Consider the following 15,459-nt stretch of genomic DNA (forward strand, 5'->3'; position numbering starts at 1 on the left):
TGTGACCAAGTCTGGGAGGAAGTCAAGTGCAATGCACTGAGGATGCTTACTGGGTCTCAATACCTCAGGAAGCTCAATGTGGCCTGGCGGAGGTCATAGGGTTCTCATTTCATCCACCACACTGCTAAAAAGGTCCTTCTGTGTTTCTTAGCCTTTCTATCTTTGTGTATCTCTCTGAAGCATGCTTTTCTCTAGACTATTAAGAAAAACATTGAAACAGCACTGAATGTTTGGATTTTGACAAATCGGAGGCTAGTTGTTCATCTGTTTTTCTTTTGTATTCAGAAATCAGAGCTTACAGCAATCTTGACTGCTGACAGTGAAATATCTCCTAAAGTTTCATTTTCCATGTAGTGTTGTAAAATACTACACGTGGATAAAATATAAAATTTAACATCAGACAGGGAGCTGAAAAACTACAGAGATAAAATGTTCCTATAATATGGCAGTCGTCTCTAAATATAAGGTTCCATGTTATAAATTTGGGTTCTTAATGAATTTTTTATATCATCAATTCTGTTTCCACTTAGATGTCAGAAACTGAGCTGGAAAAGATAAAAGTCAGAACAGCTAAGCATTTTGAAAATGACAAAAATAACATTTCTTGGTTGAAAGAAGGTAAGTTCTCTTACTGTTGATTTCTATCAATGTGAATATTGTGCTTTTGTTTATAAGCAAAAAAGAGTGGGCAGAATGGGGAAAACTGCCCTGCAGTTCAAATGATATTAATACTTCTGATTTTCTGTTTCTTTTTTTTTTTTTTTTTTTTGGCCTAAGTGGTAGATTGAGGGTGTTTAGTATTGAAATGCCTTTTGTATTTCTTAGGCTGCAGGACACTCAGATGATTTTATGGGTAGGGGAATATACACTTCCAGTTCAGATATATGTTAACTATAAGGTTCTTGTGCTAAGGAATTTTCTCCTTTGTACCCAGGAAGATGAAATCATTTGAGGACAGTATTTTTTAAATAATAATCACAGAAAGGAGTGCAGGCTATAGGAAGTCATGTCTACAAATAGAATTGTCATTCACTGCAATTACAGAGCCACCTTCCCAGGGGAGAGTGCTGTCGGCCACAAGCACTGTGTGCGTAAGATGCCTGCTTGAAATACACACACAAATCGATAAGTCCTCCTAGGAGGAGTACAAATTTGTGCACTTTCAAAAACACGTATAAACTCATGATTATTTACTAGAAGGCTTTATTTCATAAGCTTTTCTTTTTATGAATAACTTTAATGTTTCTTAAAGGAAACTGATTTGATATTTTATTTAAATAGATAAGTTGTCTCTTTTACACCATTTCCTGAATCTATTCAATTGTAAAAAGATGGCTCTTAAGTCGTTGCCATTCCTCAAAACTGTTTTCTAAGGTCACAGGAGACTTTAATATATATGTCAAGTAAGTTCTATAACATCAAACATCATCATCATTATTACATCAAACACAATGACAACATGCATTAGTGATTATGCTGAATCATCAAAACAACCTTAGAAAGCACTAATTACTCCTAATATTCAGGTGAGAAAACAGAATCTCAAAGAGTTTAAGTAAATTACCTAAAATTACAAAATTAGGAAGTGACAGAGCTGGGATTTGATCCCAGACTGTGTGACTCCACAGCATATAAATTTAACTACCACCTTTCACTGTCTTTCAAAGAAAAGATGTTTAAGTCACTTGTCAGGACATGATTTGTGCTCAAAAACTTTCCTAAAGTGTTTAAATCAACACCTTCACTCTCACATATACATCTCCCATCCACTCTTATTCTTAATTGCTCTTTACCACCACTGTCATTTTTCAACTGTTCACTTTTTTTAAAAAGATTATCCTTCTGCCCCAGGGCCCCATAATCAAATTTAATAGCTGGCACTCATCTCTAGTGAAGACTTCATTTCAGGATAAAAGTGGGTACAGACATGAAGTATTTTCAGAATCATTTCCTTCCAAAAGCCACAGAGCTAAGAAATCCTTTTTTTTTTTAATTAAACAATCTTTTAAATACAAACTTAAAAAAAAAAAAAAAAAACAGAAGTAAAAAACAAAAAGTGAACTCAGGCTAAAGAGTCCTCTGTGTTTTTGTTGGGAAGACCAAACCCACCAAGACAGAGGAGTTCTTTACTGCTACTTATAGGGAAGTTTATCTTGTTTTGCTTCAGCTGCTCCATGCTATAGATGTATCATAGAGAAATAATGACAAAATTGATAGACCAGTCAATTGCTTCCTGAAAATTTTTGTTTTTAAAAAACTGTCTCCATTAAGTATAATGTAAGATTGAATGATTGTATTCTACAAAATCTAATTTCCCAGGTGGCCTGTTTTATCCCATTTGGACACAGTTTAAGCTACACTCAAATTATGTTTACTGTATTTCATTAATTGTGAATGATCAGGAGGAGTTAGTTTTTGAACATAAATGTCTTTTCATTTACTGTTAAGAAAAAGTTTATATGTTGGCTTATTTAAAAAGAAATAGAGTGGTGCGGTGGTAATAGTAGAGGATCTGAAGTCAGGCAGGTGAAGTTTTAAATTTTCTGCTCAGTTGTTTGCCAGCTGGTGACTATGCTCTTACTTAACCTCTCTGAGCTTCGGATTCCTTAGCCAAGGAGTATAGTATCTACCTTGTGAAATTATGGGGAAGATAGGCCATTATTTTGTGTCTTTTATCCCCTCTTTAAAGCATGGTTCAAAATCAGATAATTATTTTTTGAGATTCTGGTTCATAGTTTGAACGATGAGCACCACGGTAAGTGCTGTCTGTTTTTATAGTAATGTCAACAGAAAGGACCTCTATAAAGAGGCGACAAGGCAATTTATCTGGGATCTTAGAATTGCAGTTTGGGGGATCACAGATTTGGGAGGAAACCAGAATAGTGTCTGATCTGAGAAAATGGGCAGAGGGGTTATGGGGAAGAGAGGAAGGCTACACAAGCTGGTGACTGAAGATCTGGACACGAGAATAAATCTGTTCCACACATGACTCAGTTATGGAGCTTACTTATCCTTTACTGGGGGCAGGTGGGATTTCCTTAGTCCAGAAAACACCCAGTTCTCAGCATTATTCTTTCCTTCTGGCAACTCAGCCAACTATTCAGTTGCTTTATTTTTCCATGTTCAAAGTTCAGCACGGGCAGCAAACATGGAGGTCCTTCTTGCATGCCTCAGTCATTCCTGCCATTGATTCTTTCACAGCATTTCATGTAAATTCCTTCCTTTTGTCCCTGTAACCATTTGGTGTGCTGTAGTATTGGTCCATTTTCCAGATTAAAAGACAGAGGCTCAGAGAAACTAGATCTTTTTTTTTAATCACACAAAAAAATGTTCTTATTTATTTAGCTTCTTACAATACTCACATAACAGAAACTGAAAAATTCGTGTTAATGTTTAGTCTCTAAGTCATGTCCAACTCTTTGGCAACCCCATGGACTGTAGCCCACCAGGTTCCTCAGTCCATGGGATTTCCCAGGCAAGAATACTGGAGTGGGTAGCCATTTCCTAGTCTTTCCCATTCTATTGTTTTCCTCTATTTCTTTGAATTGATCACTGAGGAAGGCTTTCTTATCTCTCCTTGCTATTCTTTGGAACTCTGCATTCAAATGGGTATATCTTTCCTTTTCTCCTTTGCCTTTCATTTCTCTTCTTTTCACAGCTATTTGTAAGGACTCCTCAGACAAGCATTTTGTCCTTTTATATTTTTTTTTCTCAGGGATGGTCTTCATCCCTCCCTCCTGTACAGTGGCACGAACCTCCGTCCAGAGTTCTTCAGGCACTCTGTCTATCAGATCTAATCCCTTGAATCCATTTCTCATTTCCACTGTATAAATCAAATCATAAGGGATTTGATTTAGGTCATAACTGAATGATCTAGTGGTTTTCCCCACTTTCTTCAATTTCAGTCTGATTTTGGCAATAAGGATGATCTGAGCCCCAGTCAGCTCCTGGTCTTGTTTTTGCTGACTGTATAGAGCTTCTCCATCTTTGGCTGCAAAGAATATAATCAATCTGATTTTGGTAATTGACCATCCGGTGATGTCCATGCGTAGAGTCTTCTCTTGTGTTGTTGGAAGAGGGTGTTTGTTATGACCAGTGTGTTCTCTTGGTAAAACTCTATTAGCCTTTGCCCTGCTTCATTCTATACTCCAAGGCCAAATTTGCCTGTTACTCCAGCTACTTCTTGACTTCCTACTTTTGCATTCCAGTCCCCTATAATGAAGAGGACATCTTTTTTGGATGTTAGTTCTAGAAGGTCTTGTAGGTCTTCATAGGACCATTCAACATCAGCTTTTTCAGCATTACTGGTTGGGGCATAGACTTGGATTACTGTGATATTGAATGGTTTGCCTTGGAAACCAGAAGAGATCATTCTGTTGTTTTTGAGACTGTACCCAAGTTCTGCACTTTGGACTCTTTTGTTGACTATCATGGCTACTCCATTTTTTCTAAGGGATTGTTTCCCACTGTAGTAGATAAATGGTCACCTGAGTTAAATTCACCCATTCCAGTCCATTTTAGTTCACTGATCCCTAAAATGTGAATGTTCACTCTTGCCATCTCCTGTTTGACCACTTCCAATTTTCCTGGATTCATGGACCTAACATTTCAGGTTCCTATGCAGTATTGTTCTTTACAGCATCAGACTTTACTTCCATCACCAGCACATCCACAGCTAGGCATTGTTTTCATTTTGGCTCAGCCTCTTCACTCTTTCTGGAGCTATTTCTCCACTGATCTCCAGTGGCATATTGGGCACCTACCAACCTGGGGAGTTCATCTTTCAGTGTCATATCTATTTGCTTTTTCAAATTGTTCATGAGGTTCTCAAGGCAAAGATACTAAAGTGGTTTGCCATTCCCTTCTCCAGGGGACCACGTTTTATCAGAACTCTCCACTTGACATGTCTGTCTTGGGTGGCCCTACACGACATGGCTCATAGTTTCATTGAGTTAGACAAGGCTGTGATCCAAATGATCAGTTTGGATGGTTTTCTGTAATTGTGGTTTCCATTCTATCTGCCCTCTGATGGCTCCTTAGAGGCTTGTGGAAGCTTCCCGATAGGAGGGACTGGCTGTGGGGGACTCTGGGCCTTGTTCTGATGGGCAGGGCCAAACTCAGTAAATATTTAATGAAATTTTCTGTTGATGGGTGGGGCTGTGTTCCCTCCCTGTAGTTTGACCAGAGGCCAAACTATGCTAGTGGTAATGCTGATAACGGTGACCTCCTCCAAAAGGACTTATGCCAGGACTGTTGTGCTCAGTGGCTCTGACCCCACGGAAGGCACTGTTGACCCACACCTCTGCTGGAGGCTCCTGGACACCCATAGGCACGTCTGGCTCAGTCTCTTATGGGGTCACTGCTCCTTTCTCCTGGGTCCTGGCGCACACAAGATTTTGTTTGTGCCCTCCAAGGGTCTGCTTCCCTAGCCCTATGTAAGTTCTGTAATCAAATCCCACTGGCCTTCAAAGTCAAATTCCCTGGGGGTTCTCAGTCCCTTTGCTGGCTCCCCAGGTTGGGAAATCTGTTGTGGGTCCTAGAACTTTAAGAACAGTGTGAGAACTTCTTTGGTATAATTATTCTCCGGTCTGTAGTTTGTCTGCTTGGTGGCTCTGTAGTGGGGTTCACACACCACACCTTCCAGGTCTGCTGTAGCCTGAGTGCCTGTCCCCATGGCAGGCCACTGCTAACTCATGCCTCTACAGGAGACACTCAAACACTCAAGGGCAGGTTTGGCTCAGTCTCTTGTGAGGTCCCTGGGTCCTCGTGTGCCCAAGTTTTTGTTTAAGCTCTCCAACCATCTCTGGTGGGTATAGGGTTTGATTCTAAACATGATTTCACCCCTCCTATCGTCTACTGGGACTTCTCCTTTGTCCTTGGATGTGGGTATCTTTTTTGGTGGGACCCAACATTCTCCTGTTGATGGTTACTTGCATCGGTTCCTTGCAATTTTGGGGTTTTCACAGGAAAAGATGAGCACACGTCCTTCTACTCTGCCATATTTTAGGGCTGTTTGTAATTTATCAAAACCCCCTCCCCCTTAACAAAGAAAAATAAATAAAGCAAACCTTCAGTATCCACCAGGGGATTGGATCCAGTACCCCCTGTGGATACCAACTCCAAAGATACTCAAGTCTCATATCAGATGGTGTGGGGGTCAGCCCTCTCTATCTGCAGATTCAGAACCCATGGATAGGGAGGGATGACTGTAGAGATCTGAAAGTTCTTCAAAACCTTCTTTATGAATAACAAATTAATTGCTTCTCCTATCACAGTGTCTCTTGCCTCCCTCTGCAACTCCAGCTGAATACCGTCCATGGTTAAAATATAGGGAATCACAGCACTGCCTGATTAGGGTTGGAGCAAATGCTCACTGGGTTTATCTACATAAACCAGTTACCACAGCACCTGACCTTGGAGTGAGCATGGAACCAAGAAGAGTCAGCATCATCACTTCCAACCTAAGTACTGATACTCTAACTTTTCATCTTCAAATACTCATTCGGTGTATCCAATTTGATTTACGTTTATTAAGGCATAAGCATAATAGTGCACATTTTAATTAAAAAAAAAAAGGAAGAAAGGAGGAAAGAAAGAAACACAATCTTGCACTCAAGAGTTTTACCTAATTGTCCTGCTTTGGCCTGAAAGGTGAAAAAGTTCTTTGGTTTCTACTTATCTCAAAGGGTTGGTTGAAGCAACATCCAGAGCTTTTTACTAACAACTAGGGTAAATAGTGTTTAAGAAACACATCAATAAACCTGAAAATGTATTCAGAGTAAAACTAACTGAATATAGTTTCATGTTCTATCAAACTACCAGGCAATCTTGTATCATTACAGCCTTTGAACTCCTAAATCCTCAAATTTTAGATTGATCAAATTCCTGACTCCCAATTTAAGGAATTCAGCAGGATATAGATGGAGAGAGGATATAAATGTTAAAGAGCAAGTAACATGAAGTAACACGCTCAAGGATCATACTCAGAGAAAACCTGTTTTAAGACAACCAGAAAAACAAAATATGATTGTGAAATATGCACCCAGGCAAGATGAGCTGTGCTGTGTAACTGTGGGCCAAGATGGTCTTGAAAGGCCAGTCTTGAAGATGGCCATGAGCTATTTGCACAGGGGGAGAGAAGGAGTTAATGCTGGGAGCAAAAGCATCAGAGGCTGCATGATGCGATGCCCGCTTTGGTGCCAGGGAAATGGGCATGTTGGCTAGTTATCTGTGTATGGGTTAACACAAGAAAGGGAGGACAAAAAGACTGAGTGCCAAGTATAAGCAGTTGGAGATGGCTTTTTAAGTTGTCAGTGCAGGCAGGTCTGAGGTCAGGGACCAATATACTGAACTGTGATTTGGGCATATACATCTGTAACTAGAATGCAAACTGGCATGGGACAGGCAGAGGAAAGTTGAAGGCAAGATGGATGATGATGGCTAAGACAGCCACGCACTCAACAGCCTAGACAAGAGGGCCACATGACTGGCATAAAAGTCATAACAAGGAGAAGAAGAAAATAGGCCCAAATGTGAAAAATGTTATGAAGGAAAAATTGATATAACATAGAAATTGGGGCGGGGGGGGGGGAATTACAGGTGGAATAAGATGGCATGTAATACCCCATTAAGCCAGGGAGCATTCTGGGTAACCATTTCAGTGCTTGCTCCTTACATCATTTGATACGGAAGAGAAACAGCAAAATGAAGGGATGGGAGCCTTTAAATTGTTGCCATTTACAGTTTAAAATCACAGCATTGCCAGTGTTTGAACTGCACACAATTTCTAGAGTGTCTCCTGATTTTTCAGGAGAAACTGGATTTCTATATGACATCGCCTGAATTCTAAAGGTTAACTAATAACAATGAACAGCAATAGTTATAAGAAAATACCATGCAGAGCAGATAAACCAGATTCTGTGAGTCTAGCTCAGCTCAAGGGCTACCAGTTTGTAACTTCTGTCCTAAAAGCTTGTATCTCTCAACAAAATATATTACAATTTCCTGAAAACTGGTTTTCCATAAATATTAGTCTCTCTCTATATGTGTATCTATATATATATATATATACACACATACACACACACACACACACACATGTATATACACACATACAAAGTCAAAACAAAGGTTCGACCCAAAAATGTAAAATTAAGAACATTGAAATAAAACTATCTTTCAGAAGACTAGCTCTCCGTGATTGGTTGAGTGAAGCAGTCTCTTTATGGGTGTAATAAATAGAAGAATAAAATTATCCCAAGTTACAAATGTATCCTCAACATATAAGGCAGAGTTTTATACTTCTGACCTGATGCTGACTCAGTCCCACAGCTGCTACATTGGGTGGTACCACACAGGGAAAGTTCATATTATAGAAAATACTTGATTTTTTTTAATGGCAAGGGTGGAGGAGGAGGGCAATGAATAAGTTTGGCTTTCACTTTCCAAAAATGCCAGGAAGAAAAGGTATGAAAGTTCTGTAGTTATTCTGAACAAACTATAGACCCTTTTCTATAAGAGTCACATAATGACTATAATCTTTGATGATTTAAAAATCATTATTTAGATATATTTTCAAGAAAATGTCCCTAAACTTTAGTATCAATGTAGAGAAGTCAGGTCACCAAAGAGCTGGCAACTTGAATACAGTGTTTATCATTTAATCAGAGTTCATGAACATTAGAGACCAATAATTCTAGTTATTAGAAAATATACAAGAAATTAAAAAAGCCATGTTCCACAAATTCCCTTCTCAATATAATCCAAAACCTGAAGTCCATAACACAAGAATCCCATCTCATTTCTGTTAAGGTCTGTTTGCAAATGAGATGGAGAAAGTATAAATCTTACATATACTGACATTCATAAATTCACTAAACTTCCCTTAATTCTAAGTGAAGACAATTCACTTCATTTGCTCAAAAATAATTTCAGATCATGAGGATTAAGACAATTCCAAAATGTGTTTTTATACAATCCAGCAAGCATTTGAAGAGGCTCCTCTTGAACTTTCAGATAATATATTAGGCAAAGAAACAAAGATGCCAAAAAATGAAAATGCCACAGGTTCTTCCCTCAAGGAATTCATGTAGTTTTTGAACTGTGGTGTTGGATAAGACTCTTGAGAGTCCCTTGCACTGCAAGGACATCCAACCAGTCCATTCTAAAAGAGATCAGCCCTGGGTGTTCTTTGGAAGGAATGATCCAAAAGCTGAAACTCCAGTACTTTGGCCACCTGATGCGAAGAGTTGACTCACTGGAAAACACTCTGATGCTGGGAGGGATTGGGGGCAGGAGGAAAAGGGGACGACAGAGGATGAGATGGCTGGATGGCATCACCGACTCGATGGATGTGAGTTTGAGTGAACTCTGGGAGATGGTGATGGACAGGGAGGCCTGGCATGCTGTGATTCATGGGGTCGCAAAGAGTCGGACACGACTGAGCGACTGAAATGAACTGAACTGAAGTGCTTTATTATAATGACTAAATATTAATCCATGCTAATTCTCTCACTCAGATAATTCTCATTTTTAAAGGGGCTACTTTTTGTGTGTCTAGCTTTAAAATTAAGCAAGCGATGGACATGAGTTTGAGTGAACTCCGGGAGTTGGTGATGGACAGGGAGGCCTGGCGTGCTGCGATTCACGGGGTCGCAAAGAGTCGGACACGACTGAGCAACTGAACTGAACTGAAATGAATGTCTATTTTACATTGCTAATGTGCACCAATAGTGTATCTTGATTTCCTTTTATTAAGTGCACACAGGAAATAGAATCATTAGCTCTTATTTCTGTAGTCTTCATGGACTTGTGAACATGTGTTACCTAATAACCAAAACACAAGTAAGGAGAAGGTAACAGCCAAAGAGAATGTTGTTTTGTTTTTAACCAGAGGTGAAAGGAGAAATTAGATGTGAAAATATGCCCTTAAAGAAGTAAACAAGCACAAGATCATTTCCAGAGTAATTATTTTGAAGTGTTAAAACAAGATGATATGAAAGAGACTGGCGTGGGGAACTATCTTTCAGAAGCAGCTGTCAGAGAAGTTTTGAATGAAAGATTATTGACCTGAAATTTAAATAACAAGAGGAAGCCAGCTGTCCAAAAGTCTGGGAAGAGCATTCCAACAGGGAAAAGAGCCTGTGTAATGACAGTATGGTTCAGAATGACTGGATGAGAAGGAAGAAAGGGAAGGAAGAATAAAGGAAAAAAGGGAAGGAAGAATAAAGGAAATAAGGGAAGGAGGGAATAAGGAAGGGAAGGGAAGGGGGGAAACATGTTCAAGTCATAAATAATGTTGAACATTTGCTGGCCATAGGCAGGAATTTAGATGTTTTTCCCTAATCTGAATTAGGAGTCACTGGAGATTCTAAGCAGGGGATAAAAGCAACTATTTATACTGGATGTGGTAAAGAATATATGCAGAAATAAAACAGAAGACCCTGAAATTGACCAAGCAAAAGATGATAAACGGGACAGGCTAAAACTGTGAAGGTGAAAGAGGTAGTATAGAATTCAGGATCTATTTTGGAGATAGAACTAATTGAACTGGCTGGTGCTCTGGTGTGAGGCAACAGAAAGGAGGCAAAGTTAGCTCCTGGCTTGAGACACTTCATGATGATAATGATGCATGAAGAATACGAGAAAATATGGCTGGAGATGGAGGAATCAGAAGATTTGGGTGGGTCCCATTAAATGTGAAATGGTGACATCCCATGAAGATTATAAATTGGGCAATAGGATACATGAGATCAGCTGTTTACTTTAAGTAACGCTAACAGGGAAGTTGGCTAGAGATTTTGCTTTAGGCCTGAAGATTGAGAAAGTATCTGCTGGTGGCAGAATACAGGAAATGAAATACCATTTCAAGTAGAAGGGCTAAGGCAGGAAAGAACGTGTCATGCTCCAAAAAAGTGAATGAAAATAAGAGAGGCTGGAGCATCTTGACCCAAAGGAAGGTTGGCATTTGATGAGCATGGGGAGTTTGCCCAGGAATGGAGCCTTGAAGCTTTTGTAGACCTTGGTCAGCATCTTTGATTCCAATAAACTGTCTACCCTGGAAATGCCTACTAGAGACATATTTTAACTTGTATTAATATATATCCCACTGATTTTATCCTCCAATGAAAGTTAAGTAAAGGACTATCAAAAAGGGAGAAGCAGGTGCAGAGGATGAGGTGGTTGGATGGCTCACCAACTCAATGGACATGAATGTGAGTGAATTCCAGGACAGAGGAGCCTGGCATGCTACAGACCATGGAGATCACAAAGAGTTGGACATGACTTAGCTGAAAAACAACAACAAACCAAAGGATAATGTACTACTTTCAAAATATCACAACTATAAAATGAGGCTTTCATAGTTCGTATTAATCAGGGTTCTCCAGAGAATCAGAACCAATAGGAAATAAAAATAAGATGGACAGATGGAACATAGATCAATGGATAGATAGGTAGAACATGGATGGATGGATGGATGGATGGATGGGTAGACAGATAATAGAGGATTTATTATGGGGGACTGGCTTACACACTTATGTAGGCTGGGTCATCCCATGGTCTGCTCAGGAGGCTCAGGAGAGCCAGTAGTGTAGCTCCAGGCTAAAGTCTCAACTTCTGAGAGCCAGTGGTATAAACCCTGGTGCAAGTAAGAAGTTCTGAGAACCAGAAGAGCTGATATCCAAGGGCAGGAAATGGATGTCCTAGCTCCAGTGGAGAGAGCAAATCTGCTTTCCCTCTTTATTTTCATTCTATTTAGCCCTTAACTCACTCTGGAAAGATGTTCTCTTTAATCAGACTATCAGTTCAAGTGCTAATCTAGTCCCTCAAACAACCACATGGACATGCCCAGAAATAGCATTTTACCAGCTCCCTGGGTATTCCTTAGCCCAGCCAAGTTGGCACATAAAATTAATCATCACATAGTTTTTGAGAGGAAAGTAACAGATACTTTTTCTAGCTAAATTAATGAAAAGAGGAATTTATTGGAAGTCTGAGAGTTGCTCTGCAGTCTACAAGGAAAATTCAGGTCAGGGTGGGCAGGGAGTAATCTAACTCTAGTGACACAGATGGCAAGATTTTACTCCTAAAACATAAGCGCCACACACTTTTCCTGCCCTTTCCTCCCTCCATATTCAAGACTCCAAATCTCAAGGAAGAAAGCTCAAGACATTTGGCTGTGAGTCCCCATCCTGGCGAGGCAAGGAAGGGTACTTTGACTGACAGCACCACAAGGCTATACACGATGGGGGAGAGATGCTTCTTCAGAGGAAATTCAGGGCTCTGACACCAGAATGGAAGAAGGACAAATGCTATGTGGCTTCCAAATAAAGTGCACTCTAAGGGTTGGTACCCACTATCACATTTTCAGTGCTTTGCTCCATAAGGGATAATATTTTTTTTAAGAGCCTGACATGTGCTGTTGTTGGAACGCTGAACATTTCAGGAAGGACAGTACTTACTTTAAATGTATTGGCCTTTTACTTAAAGTTCAAATGTCAGAATCATTTTGATTCTCTGATAACCTTATTTTATGTGGAGAATGTTCAGGAAAAGATGAGATCTTCTGTGTTCTCATAGGTCAACAAATTAAATTCCCATGGCATATCCTACAGCTGACGGTTGAAATTTCTCTCCAACTAAGCCTATAAAGTAGTAAGTTCATTTCTTATAAAATGATGATGTTGATCCCAATGGAATGGAAGGCCTGGAAGATGCCATGTCAGCCATGAGACTATAACCAGATGAATTAATCAGTGCAAAGTCCCTATAAGTTGTTAAACAGCAGATTTAAAGACTCCTTTTCAATGATGATAGAGCAGTACATCAAATCCAGAATGATCTTAGCTCACCATTATTAATTGCAATTTTATGAACTAGGAGTGAAGCCATCTGTAGAGACTGGGAACCAATCTTTCCTGTCTCAACAGGAAAAGAAAATTGTAGCTAACTAGAAACTTCAAGAGATTTACTCCTTTCAATTGAGATTTGCAGGAGACTCATTCATTTTCCTCTCTGTCACAACAGCTGTTGGTGTGACTCACTTAATCAACATTAGTATAAAGAGCAATCTCAGAGAGAGAGGAAAAAAAAAAAGGACCCTTATGTTCTATGGCTCACAAATAAGGACATTCCATTTCTTATAAATTCCACAAAGAGATACTTTATTTTTATATGATTATGGCCCATTTCTTTCAGCTTAGGAACAGCATTTAGAGGGAATATACTCTAATAAAATGCACCTGCACTAGGTGTGCACCAGACCATTAGTAAAAAAAAAAAAAAAATCAGAACGTGAAGCGAGCAAATGAAGACATCCGTCTACAGGCATAAATCACTTCAACCATTTTAGCCATTATGTAAGCCCGTCAAAAAGTAAATGTGAAGCAAAGGCAAAAAGCAAGGGCAATGACAGTAGTTCTGCCAGTGTATAACTTCAGAAAAGAGAGAACAACTCCTAGAGGCATAGGATTAAATAAGACATCAGGCAGTTTCTCCCTTTGAGCCGAACTTCCACACGAGTCTAGATCTGAAAAGAAACAGCTACATTGCAGAAGCTAAGAAAGGTACTTGATGTCTCATCCCAAAGAATAGACAAAAGGAGAGGAAAATCTGCACTTCAGCTCTTTCATTTGTCATTTTTTTCTTTCTTATATTTAGAATATTCAGCATTATAGACAGGAAACCAAATTTCTCTAACAGTTACTGAAAGATCTATGTAAATACTAAAACATTCTGAATGGAAATTTCACTGAAATATATAAAGTTTCTACAAATAAACTGTTCTGAACAATAAAAAATAGTTTATCAAAAATTATATTCTACCCACCTTCAAATAAATAAGATTCCACTCTACGTATGTGTCTTCAAACTAATTTCTTAGACCACTACATGAAAATGCAGACTGATAAGACAAAATGATTCATACCATAAAAGAGGCATTTGTTTTACAAAATAATATACAATTAAGTAAGCCAAATCAACAAATGTTTTGATTTCCTGTAAGGCACAAACTTGTACAAATAATATACCAGGACTTCTGTGCCCAAGGAACTTAAAATTCAGTTGGGGAAATAAAATATCAACATATCCCGTTTGCCATTAGGATTCAGACCAGACAAAAGCAAGCTTTTCAGCTGTATTTGAAACATAGTGTAATGTGCATAACCAATTTGGAGGCAGTTTTTCAGTATCAGATCCCTCATACAGCAAACCAAACGGGTACACAGAATTCCTTAAACAGATACAGATTTCTCTTAAAATTAAAAAAGAGCTGGTTGGTTTCCTTTATTTTTAATGTATATAGCAGATTTGGTCTAAAACAACTGTACTAAAAAATTCCCTTGAAACCAGAAAGATTCATTTGAAAATATTAACTTCTTACCTATGTCCCTTAAAAGAAAAGACCTTTTGTGTAAATATTCCTTAATGTATTAGCCAGCCTTTTTTCTTCAAAAAAAGGGGCGAGGAAAGAAAAAGAAAACAACTGATAGCCTTATTTTAAAAAGAGCAAAACTATAACATGAAAAGACACAGATACTTAATAGTAGTAAGGAACTTCACTTAAGTCTCCAAGGGAAATTCTTTATTTTTTTTTAATTTTATTTTATTTTTAAACTTTACAAAATTGTATTAGTTTTGCCAAATATCGAAATGAATCCACCACAGGTATACATGTGTTCCCCATCCTGAACCCTTCTCCCTCCTCCCTCCCCATACCATCCCTCTGGGTCGTCCCAGTGCACCAGCCCCAAGCATCCAGTATCGTGCATCGAACCTGGACTGGCAACTCATTTCATACATGATATTATACATGTTTCAATGCCATTCTCCCAAATCTTCCCACCTTCTCCCTCTCCAACAGAGTCCATAAGACTGTTCTATACATCAATGTCTCTTTTGCTGTCTCGTACACAGGGTTATTGTTACCATCTTAACATGAATGATTAGTGAAGAGGGAAAACTGCACTAAGGAAGTAAAAAAAAAAAAAGAATAACTGGAAGGCATAGCATATTCATAGGTCATGAACATATTGGTCTTTCCAATATTCTACTGTTAAATCTCTAAATTGTGTAGGCTAACAACCATTCATTAAGAAGCTACTCTCAGGTCTCCAGATTCTAGGGCAAATTACCAAGTCTGAGTTCTAAACTCAATTCATCACTTGCTCTCTAGTAGAAGAATGTAGGTTTTGCTTCAGTCTCTTAAGGACATCAGTCTCATCTTGAAGTCCCCTAGCAACTAGGAGAAATAACTTGTTTTCGTCACTCCACAGGTTAACAATGCTAATTAGAGATCAAATTTCATTTTTGAAAACTCTGAAGAGGGAAAAGTGACATGGTTAAAAAATAAATAATTATGTATTACATATGTATGTTCATATATCTAACATATATATATATATATATTTTTATGGAACAAAATATTTTATTCCATTCTTCTCTCTGCCTTTCTAACAC

The 15,459-nt window shown here is 38.7% G+C and overlaps 1 protein-coding gene across 2 annotated transcripts in view; it reads left to right on the forward strand.

Annotated features, from left to right (window-relative positions):
• Window positions 1-530: 530 nt before the first annotated feature.
• The window catches only part of MDFIC2 (MyoD family inhibitor domain containing 2), a 113,252-nt gene continuing 98,323 nt past the window's right edge, over window positions 531-15,459 (forward strand). For both annotated transcript variants that reach the window (XM_070359762.1, XM_070359763.1), the window contains exon 1: window positions 531-618. In XM_070359762.1, coding sequence (XP_070215863.1) covers window positions 531-618 — 88 coding nt within the window. The remainder of the gene's footprint in view (window positions 619-15,459) is intronic.

This window comes from Bos mutus, chromosome 22, assembly GCF_027580195.1.
Source record: "Bos mutus isolate GX-2022 chromosome 22, NWIPB_WYAK_1.1, whole genome shotgun sequence".
In the NCBI taxonomy this organism is placed as follows: domain Eukaryota; kingdom Metazoa; phylum Chordata; class Mammalia; order Artiodactyla; family Bovidae; genus Bos; species Bos mutus.